We start from the raw sequence: 18,811 nt of genomic DNA, 5'->3' as shown, positions 1-18,811 counted from the left end.
ATTCTTTAAGTAAATGAGATGGCAGGCATTTGCAGAGGTGAACTTTTAGGGCAAAAGTGAGTCAAGGTGGTAGCGAAAGGGGAGGGATGGCTTGACTGAATGAGCATACTGGTTACCTTATTTAAAAAGTGGAAATGAAGAGTTTAGATTTTTGGATGTAATGGAAGTGCAAGCCTGTTTCCCTTTGATCTTAGAAGTTGTCAGTGATAGCAGTGTTTCAACCTCAATTCTTTTAGGGTTTACTTTTGGTGGGAGAGATTAAACCTCAAGATTTTTAGGCTTCTTCTATTTTTGGTCTTTTAACATAAAGATCAGAATTCCAGATCATGCCTTTTTGGTTTAATGCATGGAGAGATCCTTTATCTGTGGCTTTTTCCTGTTCTGTTTCAAATTGTCATCTAGCCTCATGTCAAAGTTGCTCTCTACTTAGATTCCTACTTCCCACTTCAAAATAGGTTTTAGCATGCCTAGTTGTATATTTCTGTTTAGTTGTCTGAAGATAATTCCTTTATGCTGCATACTGTTTATTGTCTCACCCTTTTACCCATTCTGCCTCCCATAGTAACAAGCATTCAAATGCCACCTCTCTTGACATGTTTGCAGGCAAGGATGGTTACAGATTTCAGAGCACTTGTCTCTCCTGTCATAGTCAGTTGTGGAAAAGGAGAGGGGAAAGTTTTGATATGCATTATACCTACCTTTACAGGCCTTATTTTGAATTGGAGCATTGTTACAGCGCTAGCAAAGACAGCAAGATTTATTCTCCTAAAATTAATTTTCCATTCTAATTGTCCTCATATTAGAAGTTCCCCTTTCACTATCTGTAATTTAGTGCATTGTACTTTTTTGTTTTGTTCAGGTGCAGTCAAGTTTACTTCATGTAAGGCAATCATAGGTTTCACAAGATGCAGACAGCATTGGGGTAGAGACAAAGCAGCAGGTGGTTTAAGGCGCTCACTTTCTATAACAGACTGAAACTTTCTTTGATGTTCTCCTTTTAGTCACTTGCCTTGCAGTCTTTGTGAGAGAGGCAGAACGGATGCAACTTGGAGCAACCAAAAAGTATATCCAGAGCCCACAGAGTTCAGCCATTACTCATGTGCATTGATGCTGCCCACTTGTCATGCTAAATAAAGGATACCTTTCTCCCTTCTCCCAAGGAGCTTAGCGTGGGTGTTTGCCAGTGATATGCCTAGAGTTATCCAGATTTCATTTCTTTGTACAATCATAGCAGAAGCCTCTGTAGTGATAAGAGATTTCATGAGCTGCTCCTGAAATACAAAAACAGCTGTTAGATGTGGGATGAAACGAATGCAGCTCGATAAGTTATCAGCTCTTTGACCTCCTGCATGTTCTGTGGACTGTTGAAAAGGGTCATGGAGCTGAAAGAAACTAATAAACTGAAGTTGTGGACAGATGTAACAATTGTATCGGTACCAAATAATGCTGGCATAACCTGTCAGGATGCAAGTGTTCCATCTGGAGGCCCCTGCACTTAGGCAAGCATAGAAAGCAACTCTAACTTTCATTGTTTTATTCAGGGTTAAAGTTTTACAGCAGTTTATTTAGCTTGTATCATGACAGGATCATGCAGTCCTAACCATTGCATCGCAACAGCTGATGTGTGCTCCCCCTACCCTTTATAACAGTGAAACAATATATTTATATATAGTCAGTAATACTTAGCCTCATGTGAAAGCCACACTGCTGTTTAGATTATTAAAATAATTATGATCATTTGGGAAATTATTTTTGCTTTAAAATGCATATTACTTATTTGCAACATATTTATAATTTCTCAGTGTTGTGGCAGTTCCATTTTGCTAAAGGCTTTGCATACTATGTTACCTTGCTGGGGTCGTTTGACCCCAGTACTCTTTCCTGCCATGGCAGGGGGTTAGACTAGATGATGTGCTCAGGTCCCTTCCGACCCCAGAAACTATGAAACCTCTAGAACAGCAGTTCTCAACCAAAGGAGCACAATACCCCAGAAAACCATGAGATCTATTTAAATGTTGTGTATAATATTATCACTGTTAAGTGTGCAAACACCCACTCATGACTTACAAGATCAACCCAGAGATTTCAAATCGGAATATACACAGTCAAAAAATAAGTGAAAGGTAGGAACTGGCAATTCTGATGTCTAAAACTGGCATTTTAGACTTTGAGTCTAAAAAAGTTGAGAACCACTTTTGTATTAGAGTACAATTCAGCAATGTGCTATTCACACTAATTCGTGTCCTTTTTTTGTTTTGATTCCTTCTGAAATTGTGATATGAACTTTTAATGTTACTATAACAATTTACGTCTAAAGGGTACTATTTCTGCAAACATTTGACTTAACTTTCAAACAGAACTGGCAGTTCACTGAAAGTATCTGTGCTTAAAATTTCCCTGAGTTTTTTGTCTTTTAACATCACCCATACAGGTTTAGGAGCTAAATTTTGTAGTTAAAGAGCTCAAGTCTGGTATTATACTTTGACCTGAACTTCAGTACAATTAGTAGTGTAAGAGCAATGTAGCCACGAGGTTGCAGAAATTATGCAAGAGACAAGGTTTTCTTAGGATAATATCTTTTATTGGACCAACTATGTAGTTGGGATACAGTTAGACATGCTTCTGAATGCAAAATATGGATGAAAATGCCTTATATTCAAAACCTTGTCTAATTGTATCCCAATCACATAGTTGGTCCAATAAAAGAGATCACTGTAAGAAATCCTTGTATCTCTCAAATCAGTATCATTTTGACAATAAAGTTTGCCTCTTCATGGTACTAGTCTGGTGCATGCTGTGTTTGTACAAGCTGTTCTTAGATTTATGGCCATGTTAAGCTAAATCACCACCAAAATAAAATTTTTGCCTTCTGGGATTTTAAATTTATGGCCCTAAAAACTTATTTTACACCAGCCTTTAAATTGAAAGACCTGGAATTTGTGTACAAATATAAGCAAAAATGACTGCTATTGAGAGTCATGGTAATTCAGATGTCATGTGTGCAGACCATACACATATGTAGCCAATGTTGGTGAGTTATAATCTAATGAGTTAGAAAAGTTAAATTATTAAATTTGTCATTCTGTTCCTTTGGCGTGAGCAGGAAAGTAAGTTGTGGGTTTTTTTCCCTTTAAATGTTCATAGCACATGTGTAAAATACATTTTTCAGGGTGGTTCACATGATGTAATCTTTTAATAAAAAGTTCAGTTTTATTTTTTTTTCTTTAACTGGTTAAACCAGCCATTAGGCACTTGTCCTATTTCCTTATTTTTAGTTTCTTTAGGAAATCATCAGTTCATTATCATGTTCATTAAATTAGAGCAGCTTGAGATCTCTGCTTTCTTAAATTATATCCATCTAGTTATTCTCTAGAATGCAGCCTCGTATCCTCTTTGTAGTACTGACAGATTCTTATTTTTAAAGTTTATTTCACTACACATAAACATGGACAATATTTGTTTTGTTCCTCGGTAACTGTAGAAAAGTGTTTCCTTTTTATAATGGACTCATTGTACCATGGATCTTATAAAGAAGGCTGTCCAACTTCTCCATTAGCACTGGCATGCAGCTCCTAGCCACCCCATGTTTTAAGAGAGGCATCTGCAGGAGTGGGTGGCTTGCATGCTAGCACCTCACAGGGCTTAAATACAAACCTTTTATCTGGACCTGTTAGATTTCTTGGTATCTGCTTAGATTTTTCTCTACCATATACGACTGTTTTCATGATTGTACTCTACGTTTTCAGTTATTTAGCAATTCTCTGTATTAGTTGAAAATAAATTAGTAGTTTATTTTAAAAATTCTTTTCTAAGTTTTTCTTAAGATAGGTTAGCCATATGCTTTTTACACCTCTATTTTCTTGTGTGCATGTTAATAGGTTTGTAAGAAGCATTGATATTTCTTCCTTTCCACTGTTTTTTCTTTTCTCAACTATCAGTTCCTAAAATCTTTCCCTTTATCATGCAGTTCTTACTCTCTAGACAATTAGCTACCCCTCACTAATTTTTATATACTTCATTCTAACTATTCTTATTGCATATTTCATATTGTTTTATCATTAGTGTTGATGGCTAGGATCTTTATGAAGCATTACTGTAAGCATCATTTTCTGGTTTCACCATGATTTTCTAGTTTCACCTAAGCTTTTCTCATGAATAATTTGGAGGGAAAAATGAATATATTTTGCGTCATATAAGTATTTTAGTAAATGAAACAATAAACACTTTCTTGGCACTTCAACAGTTGTCAAATGTTATTTGAGTACAGTGTGGGGGAGTGGTTGTTTTTGGACACAGCTCTTGTATACAAAGATCTAGCAGAGAACAAAACTTCCTAAAATGTTTTCTGTTTCTTCTTTTATTTCAAATTCACGTGATGTCTCCTTTAATGTTAACCAGGGACTACTTAGGACCTTAATCTTATGCCTTCTTATCATATTCTTTCCTACTAACTCTTCTTCCATTCTTTCAACATCCATCAATCTATCTACTATCCCAGGCTCACTCCAGGCCCCTTTTAAACAATCAGCTTTACCTTTTATTACTTAGATTCTGCTGCAGTCACTGCACAACTCTTTTTCTTTTGTTTGTGTCTAAATTTATAAATTGGGAGGCCTGGTCTCAACTCTTCTTATTTATCATGGCCAGCCTTATTTTTGGTCCTACTCCGTCTAACCCTTGTTCACTGAAACAACTGTTAGTTCTGTTAGTTAGTTGCTTGTGACTAAATCCAAAGATAATTATGTTTAAATGTCCAATAATACTCTTCCATCTTGAACACTTAGGCCACCTGTAGGTATTGCTTCTCTATTGGGAGAATCACTGCTCTCCCAATAGAAATTAGCAGTTCATGGAGTTTCTCCCAGAGGAAACATGGCCTGTCCTTGAGAGATCTTCCAGGTTGACACCCTTCCCAATCTGGCGAAGGTGTGGGGAGTCTTTCCCTACTACTGCACCCCCACCCCCTGGGGACCTCTCCCAGAGACTAGATGAAGTGAAACAGCTGCTGTTCCTTGTGCCTTCCCCATACCAGGTTCACCCCAGTCTCAGGGTAACACCATGAGAAGGGTTTGGTGTAGGAATTCCTGTATCCCTCCATCTCCAGAAAGATTTCTAGCTCTGGAAATTTCCCAGCTCTAACAAAGAATGCCTGTTCATACCATTAGTTTGTTCCTATCTGCCATCTGTAGTTCATCCTGGACAAAAGCCAAGTAATGAAAAAAGTTATGAATCACAATTTTATCTGGAAATGTTTCTCTATCAGTTTTTACACGGAACCCTTAGGATTACTATCACTGAAAGACATTAAAGGAGGAAAATAAATCTCTGGCTTTTACAGTGTTTGACAGCACTTTGTGTATAGACAATTTCACTTTTTCCCTTTTGTAGTCATTCAGTTTGACAGTTTCTCTTGTTGTTTGTTTCTATTGCACAGTAACAGGGGAGAGAAAAATATATAAACTCAAGTAAAATATAATTGCAAAATCATTAATAATTATCAGGGGACCTGGTATCAAACTACTTTAAAATCTTTTTTCTTAGAAACTGACACACATTAAGTTGAAAATGAACAAGATAAGAATACATTTTTTCTTTCTAAAATTTTCTTTTCAGTGTTTTTTTCTTTTTCCTGAGGTTGGGACTGCCATAGTTTTAAAGTGACAATATTTTACTAGATGGGTTTCTCCGTGTTCTCCAACCCTTTTCTACCTGTTTCTATAACTTAGACTGATTAAAATATTTATTGTATGGGAACAGTTTAATATCCAGTAAGAACAGTAGCTCTTTTTTGAAGCATTTTAAGAAACTCCCCCCTTCTTGTTAAGATAACCTTGTCAGTCATTTGTAATTTCTGGATCATTAACTGTTTTGCACTGTTATTAAATAATTTGATGAAGGTGGTTGTAGACTGATTGTCTTCTTTCTGATGTTTCTCAGTTCCTGCTGAGTGCAAGCAAAAAATCATCTTGGAAGCAATGTTAGCTTTACCAAAGAACTTGAGGGACAGACAGATTTCTGAAGAAGTTAAAAACAGAAGTATCATAATTGTTACAGACTAGGGGCTTTTGTATCTTTCCTTATTGCATGCTGAGACAAGAATGTCTGAGGGGGAGCAAATACAAAATTAACATAGAGAAAAAATAGATATTCTTCTTTCTTTTGGAGAACATGGAGAAATCCTCATCATCATTCTTTCAATTCCAACACTTTTTGGGAAAATCTTTCAGAATGAAGGTCCAAGACACAATTTAGTTAAATCCATGAAATGACTGCAAAGGGATCAAGTTTCACTTGATCAGAAAACAAAGATATGTGTATGACCCAAAATACATCCTGAGATTAAGATAGAAAAGCAGCTTGTATACCAAATATAAACTGTAATGTAAAAAGAACATAATCATTTTGATACCCTCCAGACTGAAAGTTAATTAAGAAAAAGTTGCGTGGCAAAAGCAGTGCCATATGGAATACCTGATCTCTCTAACTCATCAAGGGATTCTTGAAGGATTGTATAACAGGCTGAAAAAGCTGTAGTTGTATCCAGAGCAGTATCTTGTTGAAATATGTCAACAAGATTAAGGTTCCTGGTTTGATGATGTAAATAATTTAAATAAAAATGTTTTTCTTGTGTTCTGACTTCTCTACAGTTAAAACTGTGCAATAGTTAAGGTGTATTTTTTAAAATCTGAATTAAGAAGGAGGATTGGTGGCATATTGTGCACTAGTCTTTCTGTGCTAAATATTTCTTGTGTCCTCTGTATCCCATGGGAAGTGGAAGTACATGAGAAAAGAAAGAAACTGCAGAATTGCCATAGTTTAGTTTCTTTCAACAGAGTGGGCATACAAAAGTTATTTCAGAGTAGCTGAAAACCAGCATGCAGGTTTCCCTTGCTTTATGCTGTACATGCATTCCTGGAAAACGGCACATAACTCAAATTCACATAAAGGGAACCCACTTTACAATGTAACAAACAGGGAAACATTCCAAGACCTCACCTATAATGACCCATAGACCCATTTCTACCACTTTTACAAGACAGTTTTGGTACTTGCCAACAGCAGACTGCACACAAGCACAGAGCACGATCATAATGGGGATGGCAACTACAGAAAAACGTGTTGCAGACAATGAACGAGGAGCACAGATCCACACAGGAGACTGTATTTTGGTGCCTGTCATTCACACAATGCACCGCACAAAGCAGCTGACTGTGGGCTTCCACCACACTGATTGCATAAGAGTGAATTTACCTCATTGACATAGCTCCGGTATCTCTGTAAAGCACTGCAGTTTGCCATGCAAATGTATTCTTAGTGCCTTAGATTTTTTAGGTTTACTCTTAGAAATTTTTTGCTGTTTTCTTTCTTAATGTATCTCTTTCAGCAGTCTTATACCTCAGTGTGGGATTATATATTCTTCAGTTGATCTGAAGGGGAAGCAGTTAGAGTTTGCTTCTGCTACCATATTTCCCAGTTTGACCACTCAAATGAGATGTCTGCCTTGCTTAAGGAATGATATTTTCCTTTACGATGCATGATCTCTATCTCTGTTTTCCCATGAAGTGTCCGAACGAACTCCAAACCTTACTGCTTCAACAGGAACTAGCATCCAAATCCTCCAGTTCTTCAGATACTGATTCCGTGGCTATGTAAAACAGTATCCGCAGGGGTCTTTGGGCCTTATATTTGGGGATCTGGGGTAAATTCGAGTGTCTTAGTTCTGCGTATTGAAGAGTCGCACATTTCACCCCTTATCCTTCAGGAAACAAAAAACGCTGCCTCTGGCTGAGATACTGTCTTCTACTGGTAGATTTGAAGCAGAATCTTCAGCAGTAGAGGATCTAAGTCATCAGGTTCTAGTCCTTGATATAGCAGGAACTTACAGGCATGGATTCTTAGTACAGCCAGTCCTAGTGGGAGTACTGTTTCAATCTTGTACTTTCAGTTCTGGATAAGAGCATGGAGAAAGATAGAAGGAAGGGCACAGTGATAGAATGGTTTAAGTATTTTGCTACAGATCCAAATAGGGTTGTCCCCCAGGAGACCCAGCTTGTTGAATACCTGGTTGTTATGCTGAAGAACCAAAGGCAGCTTGAAAGTCATGTCGATTATTATCTACCATCATAATAGCTGGCAATCCATCATGATGAAGAGGATCTCCTAGGACGCACCTTTGTTTCCCCTTCTCTGTTTTTCTTGTAAGGCGTTCCATGGGTTGACCTTCAATTCGCAATTATAGCCTTATGCCTTTCAAGTCAAGTTTACAATGTCCTTCATTTATCAGTTTTTCAACTTATATGTTGTCCTCCTGCTAGCAGGATTATCATTACTTCTTTACATCAATTAAACGTGAATATCAACTTAGACAAGATCCAACTCGGATATAAATTCTGCTTAACTGAATACTGTTTATCAATTACTTCGGAGTCAGTCCTGCCTTCTTTGCCCTGGGTTCTATTTCTCTATTCCTCATTTTCTTCCCTGGGTGTGGTTCTTCTTCCTTGGGACTTGTAGCGACTTCCCTTCTCAATCACCTTCTTTTCTATTTCTTTTTTCTTATTTGTTAAAGACTTGTTGGACCAGTTACCAGACATGCCCTAAATGACAACAACCGCCTCAATATCCTCAGCATGGGAGGAGAGTTTCCAGCTACTGGTTTTTCTCTTCTAGAAGACTACCTCTTTAGATTCTCTTGCTAGAACCTCTCTGTCTAGTAAGTCCCTATGGTCCTCTTCACTCTCTGGAAGCCTTTTTTGTTCCTTTTTTTCTCTCTCCTCTTCCTGTTCGTGTTTTTTCTTTCCCTGACTTCGCCCCCTCCTCCTGTGTCCGTTTCTCGCTGTCCCCGCCTCTCTCTCCTGTGACTTGCCCAAGCGTCATGGAGCAGCTGCTCTGGAACCTCCGCTCTCCTCTTGTTCCTTCCTTTTGTTCTTCCTTGGACCTTTCTCCTGCCATGAATCTTTTGTTTATTCCCACTGTCTCTTCAGAGCTACATATCCTAGCATGACTTAGCCACACTGGTCCAATGGATTACTTGCACTCAGGACAAACCTTGGACTTGGACTTCACAAGATATAGCTCACCTTTATAGTGCTATACAGAATTTTGAGTCCTTCCAGATCTAAGGTCAGTTCCACAAACACTTCAGAACTTAGAGTGAAAGTTTAGGCCTTTCTTTAATGGTAACTCCATTAAATATAACAAGTGCTTTAGTGCTGGAATTTGGTTGGACTCCTGGTGGTGTTTTTGTTTACTCTAGTGGTCTGAAGTAAGAATCTGCAAGTAAGATAACACGGAATCCTGCATCTGTGGAGTGGATGATAGGCTTCTCTTATATTCTTTGTAAGAATCTACCACATGATTTACTTCATATTGGGGAAAAAAGAAAAGATCACAAAGGAAATTGAGATTTACTCTGAGCTAAATGCTTTCTCCTAGAACAGCAAAAGACTTACAAGAGTTATTTGTTTCCTGTCAGGTTTTAAGAATAAAAAGTCCATTAATTTACCTATTGCCTCTCATACAAGTTTGGAACTATAGTCTGGCATTACTTTGGATCAGGACTGAGATCTTAATTAGTTGCCATTATATCATAGACATAGATTTCATAGACAACTGGGCTAGTAGGGACCTCAGAAGATCACATCCAGGGGCAGGAAGTCAGCTAGGGTCAAATGTTCCCAGCAAGATAAGCATCCACGCTTTTTTTTTAAACAGTCTAGAGTAGGTGCTTGCACCACCTCTGGAGGGAGTCACTGATCACTTGTGCAGAAGGGCCCGCCAGCCACCACACCACTCTTGGGAGGTGGGGGGTCCCTCCCCCCACTGAAGGAGGGGACAGGTGAGTGCCCCCCTTACACTGACTCGCACGCCAGGCGACTAGTCTTGTGGCTCCCTGGGGGGCTGGGCCAAGTAGGAGCTGGGGGTGAGACATGACCTTCTTTGCCTCCTTTCAGCTGGCTCCCTGCAGCTGGGCTAAGTCCCACCAACCACAGGCCTCTGCTTACCTCTGGATAGGCCAGGGGTCATCGGGGGTCCTGGGAGCACAACGGGATTCAGCCCATGCGTCTCTCACCAAAGCCGGGGACCAAGTGAATAAGTACTAGAGCAAGTGATAAAGAGATGCTCCATGCAAGTCATAGTGATGCAGATATGAAGACACTTACCTATCCAGATACCCTGTTCATGAACCTGATGCAGATTTGGTGGTTCCTCGCTGGTACCAGATGGCATGCTGTACATTACCTATATTACAGGAATCCTTGCCCTCCTAAAGGTCAAAGGAAGCTTCATACATAGGACCTGGTACTCCTAGACTCAAAAGATTTGCGTTGATTCCATGTATGTTATTAAAAGAACTACGTGACTCAATGAATACCCGAAGCCTAATTAGACGTTTCCTAATGATAAATGTAGAAGTCATTTATCTATCCCTTCAAAAGGTGCTAATCAGATTCATAAACTGGAAGTTACAGTGGTTTCAATATTTTAAAGTTTCTATCCATGGGCATCTGTACATGTGTTTGCACCGCAGCGCCAGGTGCTTTTAAAAGTGGCCAGCGCTGCAGCACATGCAGTTGTATAAGTGGCGAAATGCACGTAAGCACGGAGAAAATGGCAGTGGCACGCTTTTGAACTAAAACACCTCGAAGGTGTTCAAAAGCTTACTGCAGCCATTTTCTGTGCATTAATGCGTATTTTGCCACTTATGCAACTGCATGCGATGATTAATCGAGTCTGCTCCAACCTGCCAGGTCTCCAGCATATTGCAGGACAAAAAAGTATGTGTATAAATGCGCCATTTCATTAGGAGAGACCTCTCATTCAGTGGTCAGTATGCTGAGGTCCTTACCTAACATCACTCTTTCAGTTTTAGAAGTAACATTACGCTTGTCAAATCTATTTGGTGTATTAGGCTGTGTCCAAGAAGGCTGTCAAAATCTACTGGTTATCCTATAAGGGAGGGACTGTGGTTTTTTTCTACATGCACTCAGCTCTTGACTCATTTGTGGTGTCTGTAGCTGTTCAGGGGGAGACAGGGAGGCCAGTGACTTGGGTCTGTGCAATCCTGGTTTCAGGACTTAGCTAAAGCTATGGCATACGTATTCTTTATAGTTGTATCAAAGACGATGCTTTCTTTAAATCCGCAGTCTGGTCCCAAAAATCAGAACAAATGTGATCCCCAGTCTCCTAAAAGGTATACAAGAGAGATGGCTTTTCTTTATACTATGTAAATATTGTTCTTACAAAACTGATTGCTAATTCTTATTTTCTTTAATCCATTCTTTGAAAATTTATCTACAGTATCTATATTGAAGAAGGAATGAATGACCTTAATGCTGTGCTAGCCACCTTTCTTTGCACAGTAGGTCATAAAGACAAGGTCACAGGGAGGTCCTATTCCAGATTCATGCCTGGTTTCAGGTTTCCACTTACCTTGATGTACCCACTCCTAGCACTAATGGAAATTTACAAAGCAACAACTTGCAACTTTGTGCTTCTTGGATTCAGCATTGTACTTAGATACTAAGTCTAGAAAAAATGCTAAATGAGCTCCTCAGTCTTTATCCCTCTGTTGAAGCACACTTGTTAATTTTCCAAGGGCCCTCGAGGAAGAAAAATATTATTTAACTCTTGAGGATTGATGAATTCATTTATTCTTTATTATTTCTCACTTCCCCATCTACCTTTAGAAGTTATATAATATCAGGACCCCAAACCCTGGCGAAAGGGTTTGAAACATTTGGAGGAAGTGTGTATGTCAAACTTGTGTGAGGTATCTTGTGTACCGCCGGTGGATTCAGCTCCTCAAAGCAGTTCAGCCAAGGACATAGTTTCCTTCAAATGGAAATATACAGACTCAGAAAAGCAATTATTACTTGTAGGAAGCCTTTGTTTCTCTCATATTGTATAGAGGCTTTTGATGAGTAAGTGGAACAGAGAATGTTAAGACCTACCAGTCTTAACCTTAAGAACTTTTTTTCTTAAGGTTCACGGTTTGTTTATACCTTTGCATCATTTTTCTCTTTAAATGGGGGAAGAGAGTTTTCTTTTACTGAAAGGTATCTCTTCCCCATCCCAGTTGCAGTTATGATGACAGTATATGAACAATAGAAGGAAAAAAAAGATAGATGTTTGATACTTAGAAGGCAACTTTATGGGTTGATCTTGTCAGTTAATTACAGTATAACAAAGAGCTGTATCTAATTGCCATGTCATCAATTAGATCGCAATGGAAACTGACAGTCTAACTCCCTGGTCTCAGATGAAGTTCTTTTATTGCACAGCTGGATTAGGCAATGTTGACAGCACATGTGTTAAATTATTCCTGGATTGTTGCTCTGAAGTTTGACTAGCACTTGTTAGAAAAGATTTGCAGCATTCTGAGAGAGCCAAACCTAAAAGAAAAAAAGTTCATGTATAATCCCACTAAGTAGATGTTATTTTTCTGGTAAATGGATTTATGCCATCTTTAATGTGAATTCTATTATTTCTTTTGATGAAGGCTTCTTAGTTTTTAGAAAATTAAGGGTGTTTTAATAAATTGAAATTTATTTTTTCAAATTTTGTCCAAAGTAATCATGTAGCAGCAGAATATTTCATGTTTAAACAAACTACCTAATAACAGGGTTCATACTGACATATAATTAGTCACTAATTATTCAAAGTATGTTAATTTTTAGGTTAGCACTTTACATGCAGGAACTTGTGTTCTTAATGTAGAAAGAGTCAGTGTCAGGGGTACTAACACCAAGGATCTTGTATTTCTGCTTATGGAGAATTGGTATCTCTGGTATAGTAATGCTTACTATTTTTGTTGCTTTTGGTTTAAAATTTATTTATAGTTGATTTTGCACTGAGATACTGAGGTGTGCTTTAGGGACTACTTAGCAACTGTTCTGGCAGGTGTACTGGTTTCCACATAGAATGGGTGGTATTTCTATAGCAGGTGTAGATATTTTAACTATCTGTGGTCTGAATGTGCATGCAAGCCCCATGTACCTTGAAGGCAGGGAAACAGATTATTTCAGGTTTTAGAAAAAAAGCAGAAGGTGAACCAACTGTATTTATTTACAATTCAGTTTAAGTAACATTTCTTTCAAAGTATTAGAGCTAATAGTGAAAAGTTAACATGTTAGGGGAAATTGTTATGATGAGCCCCAAGAACCCTCCGAGCTGTTGGGCCAGAAATGAAGGCTACTTAGACACAGGCAAGTAATGAGGCAATTAGTTTCAATTAAATTGGCTAATGCATGCCAGTCCCATCAGCCGTATTCTTTTGAACAGTCAGCACTGCGCCTTGAAGCACCAAATTCTCTCTTACAGAATTGGAATAAACAAGGCAATCACAAAGGGGTGATATTTTTTGGACTATTGTAGCTGCTTACAAGTCAACTATGATTACTAGAGCTGGAAATACAAAGTTGGCAGTTGGTTAGTTTGAATGGTAATTTAAGGCTAGAGAAACTACTCCAACAGTCCACAGGAATTTGTCGCAGTTGGTTTGAAAGTTTGGCAGGTAATATTTTTGGTTTTGAGTGCATTAAAAATGTCTGTTGTTAAAAATCAGTACAAAAAGTCTGATGTTTTTTGCATTGCCATCTAACAAGATATTCTTAGTAATAGTGGGGGTAGGAGTGTCTTTTGGATTGCCTACTGTAGTTGAAAACACCTATGAAATATTGCAAATTGTCTTGATTAATTGAACTTTTGGGACTAAACTTTCAAATTTGTTTGCATAAGTTATTACTTCTATATATAGGTATATGTAGATTATAAATTGATAATTGTACTGTGTGCCGATTCAGAGTATACCTACACTACTGGGGTGTGTTAGCAGCGGTTCCCAATCTGTGGTATGGTACCACCAGTGGTATGCAAATAACCTGTCAGTGGTACACGTTAACAGATTTATTGTAAGTACTTTATATGACAAAAATTGCTGGTGGTACTTAAGGTTGAACTGAAAAATTCACTGGTGGTACTTAAGGTTGTATCGTTTTAAATTAGTGGTGCACAATCTGTTGGAGTTTGGGAAGTACTGTGTTGGAGAGTACCACAGGGAAGCACATCACATTCATTCAGTGCTTGCTAAATGCTGAATAAGTGTTGGGCGTAGGTCAATAAACACTGTTTTGGTTGTGCTTATTAGATCAGTACTGGGCACATGCCAGTATGTATACACAGTACTAAGAGTTAATTGGCATGTGTGCAATGCCTTTTTATCGTGGCTACATGACATCTGTTTAATGCATAGGTGAAAGCTACGTAGGCATGTCATGCTTTATTGTGGCTGTCCTTAGTATCCCTCGTCCAGAGGTGGCAAAACACAAGAATCAGAGACAAATTCCTTACAAAAGAAATCAAAATACAGACATTAGTATCCAACTGTTGGCACAGAAATTAGAAAATGTGGGTCTTACTGTGTGTCTTTTGGACAGAAAAAATTACTTATTGATTCTTTTGTGTGTGGTGATTCAGTTACTTAGTTTGCAGATATATCTATACCAATGGAAAAGGACTAGAAAAGTTGTTTTTGCACCCCCAGGTTTCTTTTTCTATTTATTATTGATGAGCCATTTGAAACGTTCATCTATAACCAAATGTGTACCTACAACACAAGTGTGAAAAATGAATAGCACCTAATATTATTAATTATTTTATTATCAAAAGTTCTGTTCCATTAATTACAGTAGTCCTAGTTAATTATTTAAAACCTACATTAAGACACATAGTGCAGAATATAGTAGTAGATTATACCGTAGTTGTTTATCTTTTTGAAGTGTTCTTAATTCAGTACTTTCCCAAGTAACTATCAAATCTATTGGTTTGTTAGGTTTGTTTATGGTCTAATATTTTGTGCTAGTAGCAAATGTTGTATTGTAAGGAAGAGATGGGATTCTTTATTTTTGCCCTAAACGAAAGTGAAATATTGGATCTTAAACTGCCACAACTGAGTATTGCCGGATCATTGAAACTTCCATATTCTGGTGGTAAGGAAACCATCTTTTGCTACTGTTTGACATTAAAGATGGGCTTAAATTCATCTGAAAAAAAGGTCTTAAGCTCATTGAGCTTTGGTCAGCATACTTAATCAACATCTCATTTGATTTAGTCAACCCAATTATTACCTCTTGTAGCAGCATCCCCTCTTCCTGTCTCTTTCCCTTTGTATAATCTTTTCTCTTTACCAATCCATTCATAGCATCTGATGGAATAGGTTGTTGACTGTGAAAGCTCATGCCTCTCTGAAAAGTTAGTTTCTAAGGTATTGCCCTGCCCTACCTTCTGTCTGATTTCAAGCTAACATGGCTAGTCACCTTTCTGGTCCACCTATAAATACCAAATAGGCTGTTGGTACAACAGAGAATTTGTAATTCATTTTAAAATGGAATACTGCAGCCTTTGTTGTGATTGTTCAACATGGTAGTCAGGCTGAAAAACTGGCATTTTATTTCTCCTTTTTAACTTTTTTATTCAGACAAATTTAGAAAGAGAGCTCCAGCACTGGAATAGTGCTCAAGTTAGGATTATTACATACTTTCAAAAGAAAAAATATACAATTCTCCTAGTGTGTTTTAAATATCTGAACTTTTTTTAAATAAGCAAAATATTTATCATAGCGAAGTCAAGCTTATGGTTTTCCTTAACATTTTGAAGTACCTAATATTCTGAAGTAAGTTCATACTTTCAGTGCTAGACATGATGATCCTTGCTGTATGTGCTGTTTTTCAGCTCTAAATTTCAATCCACAAGCTCAGTTGTCCTTCTTGCTGTTATGTCATTCCCTTCTGCTTACTCAAGTGCTTTTCCAATCACCTTATCAGATATTTTTGTCAGTGCCCCCAATACTGAATGAATATTGCCCTGTATGTTTCTCTCATTTGCTATTTTGCAGAGTTGAAGAGTCTAGTCTGATATAAGCCATACAACAAATGTTTTAAAAACATCTCTTTTATTATAAAGAAAATCCTATTACTATACCTTTTTAAAATAAAAAGTTTTCAAAACATACCTATCTAAAGCTTCTCAGATGCTAAATTAAGTAAGGCACTCACAGCTTATAATAGAAAATATGATTTCTCTTTTGAATGCCATGCTCATTCTTTGACTATAACATGCAATCTAAAGCAAATTGCTCTGTAGAAATTGTGCCATGTGCTTGTACTCTTATATTCCATTGTTCTCTTGAGATTTTCTTTACAGAACAGTAACTCAAATTATAATTTTTGTCTGATACAGAAAATCTTTCTTGGAAACAGGCTCACAAGAAATTAGTTTCATGGCAAACTACATGATGTCATATGGTATCATAAAGGGTTCAGAAACAGAATTGTGAATGGAGTTTTATTCCACTTGAAGTTATTGTTGAGTATAAGTATAGAAAAGATGGGTACAAATCAAACAAATTTGGTCTACTTTACTGCACATCGACATGGCACAAATAGTAATGAGACTGACTTCCTTATGACAGAGCTAATTTATGAGCAAGTTAAATGCCATTTGAAATTTAAAATTACTGATATAGGCACAGGTCATTATTTTTTACGATCATATATGCTTTGACATTGCTGCAGTAACCCTGAGGGTTTGATGGAATTCCCTCCAACTCTTTTTACAGAAGGTGAGGAGACGGGAGTGATGGATAGTCTGCTGGAGGCCTTGCAGTCAGGTGCTGCTTTCCGAGACCGGAGAAAACGAATACCGAAGCCTCAAGGTGAATATTATACCTGTTTCATGTTACTTTCTAGAGACTTATGACACGGAACATTTTTTGTTTAAAAGCATCTCAAGTCCAGTGCTGCAGGCTACAACTCCTTAAAGTGCCAGGAGCCTGCTTAATACTCTTCTTCCAATGACATATTTCTCAGAGATGCTCATTCCATTTGGCTCATGTCAGTACTACTTTGGAAATGAGTGTACTGAACTTAACATAGCCTGAATATTATGACAAGACTCTTCTATAGAACCATATGCACTTCATCTCTTTGGGGATTATAGTAGTGTAATTAAATGGGAAGTCAAAGTCATGACTTTCTCCACTGAGTCAAATATTTCACTGGTACTAAACAGTGCTCTGCTCCCAGAAGTAAAACCAAAAACAAGCAATGTATTAACATCTCTGAAAGTTATGTATTACATTTCTTTTGTTTTCTTGCTTTTACAGACATACCGCAAAATCTGAGCCCAACCACTCAGAGGCCCATTCTGAAAGCTTGTAACCATGGTAATAACCCATATTCATAAATTGCATGCTCTTCTTATCTCAGCTTATCTTGTTGATCTGTGCTTTCAGAAGACTGCAGTGATATTTTCAGTTTTCCATAGTATTGGAATAGTGAAATGAAGTATTGGAACTTAGCTGTTTAAGGATAATCTGCCTACTGTATTGCATCCTTAAAGTGATCACATGCCAGACTGATCTATTCTTTGCTCTTCATTTTAGTTTTCATTTTGTTTTAGCGATAGAATTTCGCTGTGTCTGCTAACACAGTTGCAGCAAAATATCAATAATGATGGATAAGAGATGTATTTGCCTTCACCCCATTTATCTTCATTTGTCAGTTTTTTTTGAATAGCAGAGTAGCAGCAGGGTAGACCCTACTAACATTGTATTAGGTATTAATTTGATAAAATAAAAGTAATATCGTATCAGCAAAGTGACAACAAGCTAAGTGACTGCATATAAGCAAAGTGACTACGACAGTGTCACAGAAGACTTCATGATCAAATATTGTTAATAAGCATGGCCCGGAGGTAATTTATTTATTTGCTTAAATTATATCCATGAATTGCCCAGTGACCTGGATGGGAACTACTTAAATGCTTAAACTTAGTCAGGATCCAGGGTCCTTATTTTGAATGCCTGCCTTGTGTTAGATAATAAACATAATGCTGTTACATTCTTGTTAAGTGTACAAAGAAGAAAAAAACTTGTTTTCAATCACTGAAATTAGTCATCTCAGTATGAAGTTTTCATACTTGGCATCATTCTTAAGCATTTTTAAGTGAAACTTGACAAAATGGCCTTGGCATTTTTTGTTAATTTTTTTTTCATCTTTTGGTGGGGAAATGGCTAAGATAACTACTCAAAATAAATGGTAAAGGGGATGCCATCAGAGCTTATTGAGGGTTTAATTATTCTTATGTTAGTCATTATTTTTCTTAAAACATCTGTAACAGGAAAGGACTTATGGGCAGTCAGAATTTAAATAATTATTTGTTAGTGTCATTGAAGTAAAATGTTCATAATTGATTATAGAATTGTTACTCTTCACAATTATTTTTGGTTGAAATATACATTTCTGCATGAAAATGGTTTTTTTTCTTTTCAGTCAATTGTACTCTGTCCGATGTCATGGTGTCATTTTCTAATTGGAAAGGATATTTCAAACATGAGTTGTAGTTTTTTCAGCGTGAGAACTTTACATTCTGAAAAAAATTATTTTGATTTAAGGATCCGACAGGTACAATAAGCAGACGGGATGAAATTCATGACTAAGGATTTGACATTCATTTCAAATATTTGTTTAGGAGGTAAAACTTGTTAATCCAACTCTAAGTTTTAGTTTGCAGTCACTTTCCTACTTGTTACTAAATTTTTGTTTTAAAGCGAAGTCAGAGTTATTTTTCTGTATTATCAGTTCTGGAAAAGGACAAGAAAACTGTAACCCCACTTCTAATAGATTATGGGTAGGGGTGTACTTAATTTGTGGTTTCATGGAAACTGTGAAAAATAGCAGAAAAAAATCACTAGGAAACATTGCATTGGCCATGATTTTCCATGAAATAAACCTAACCCCCCCCCCCCCCG

General features: G+C 37.3%; 1 protein-coding gene across 2 annotated transcripts in view; it reads left to right on the top strand.

Moving 5' to 3' along the window:
* DIAPH3 (diaphanous related formin 3) overlaps positions 1-18,811 on the top strand; it is a 562,409-nt gene that overhangs the window by 385,327 nt on the left and 158,271 nt on the right. For both annotated transcript variants that reach the window (XM_019525253.1, XM_019525252.1), the window contains 2 exons: positions 16,619-16,714; positions 17,165-17,224. In XM_019525253.1, coding sequence (XP_019380798.1) covers positions 16,619-16,714; positions 17,165-17,224 — 156 coding nt within the window. The remainder of the gene's footprint in view (positions 1-16,618; positions 16,715-17,164; positions 17,225-18,811) is intronic.

This window comes from Gavialis gangeticus, unplaced genomic scaffold, assembly GCF_001723915.1.
Source record: "Gavialis gangeticus isolate Ggan-Ray unplaced genomic scaffold, GavGan_comp1, whole genome shotgun sequence".
Taxonomy (NCBI): Eukaryota; Metazoa; Chordata; order Crocodylia; family Gavialidae; genus Gavialis; species Gavialis gangeticus.
Note: the sequence above shows the minus strand (reverse complement) of the source record. Positions and strands in the feature narration are given on the sequence as shown.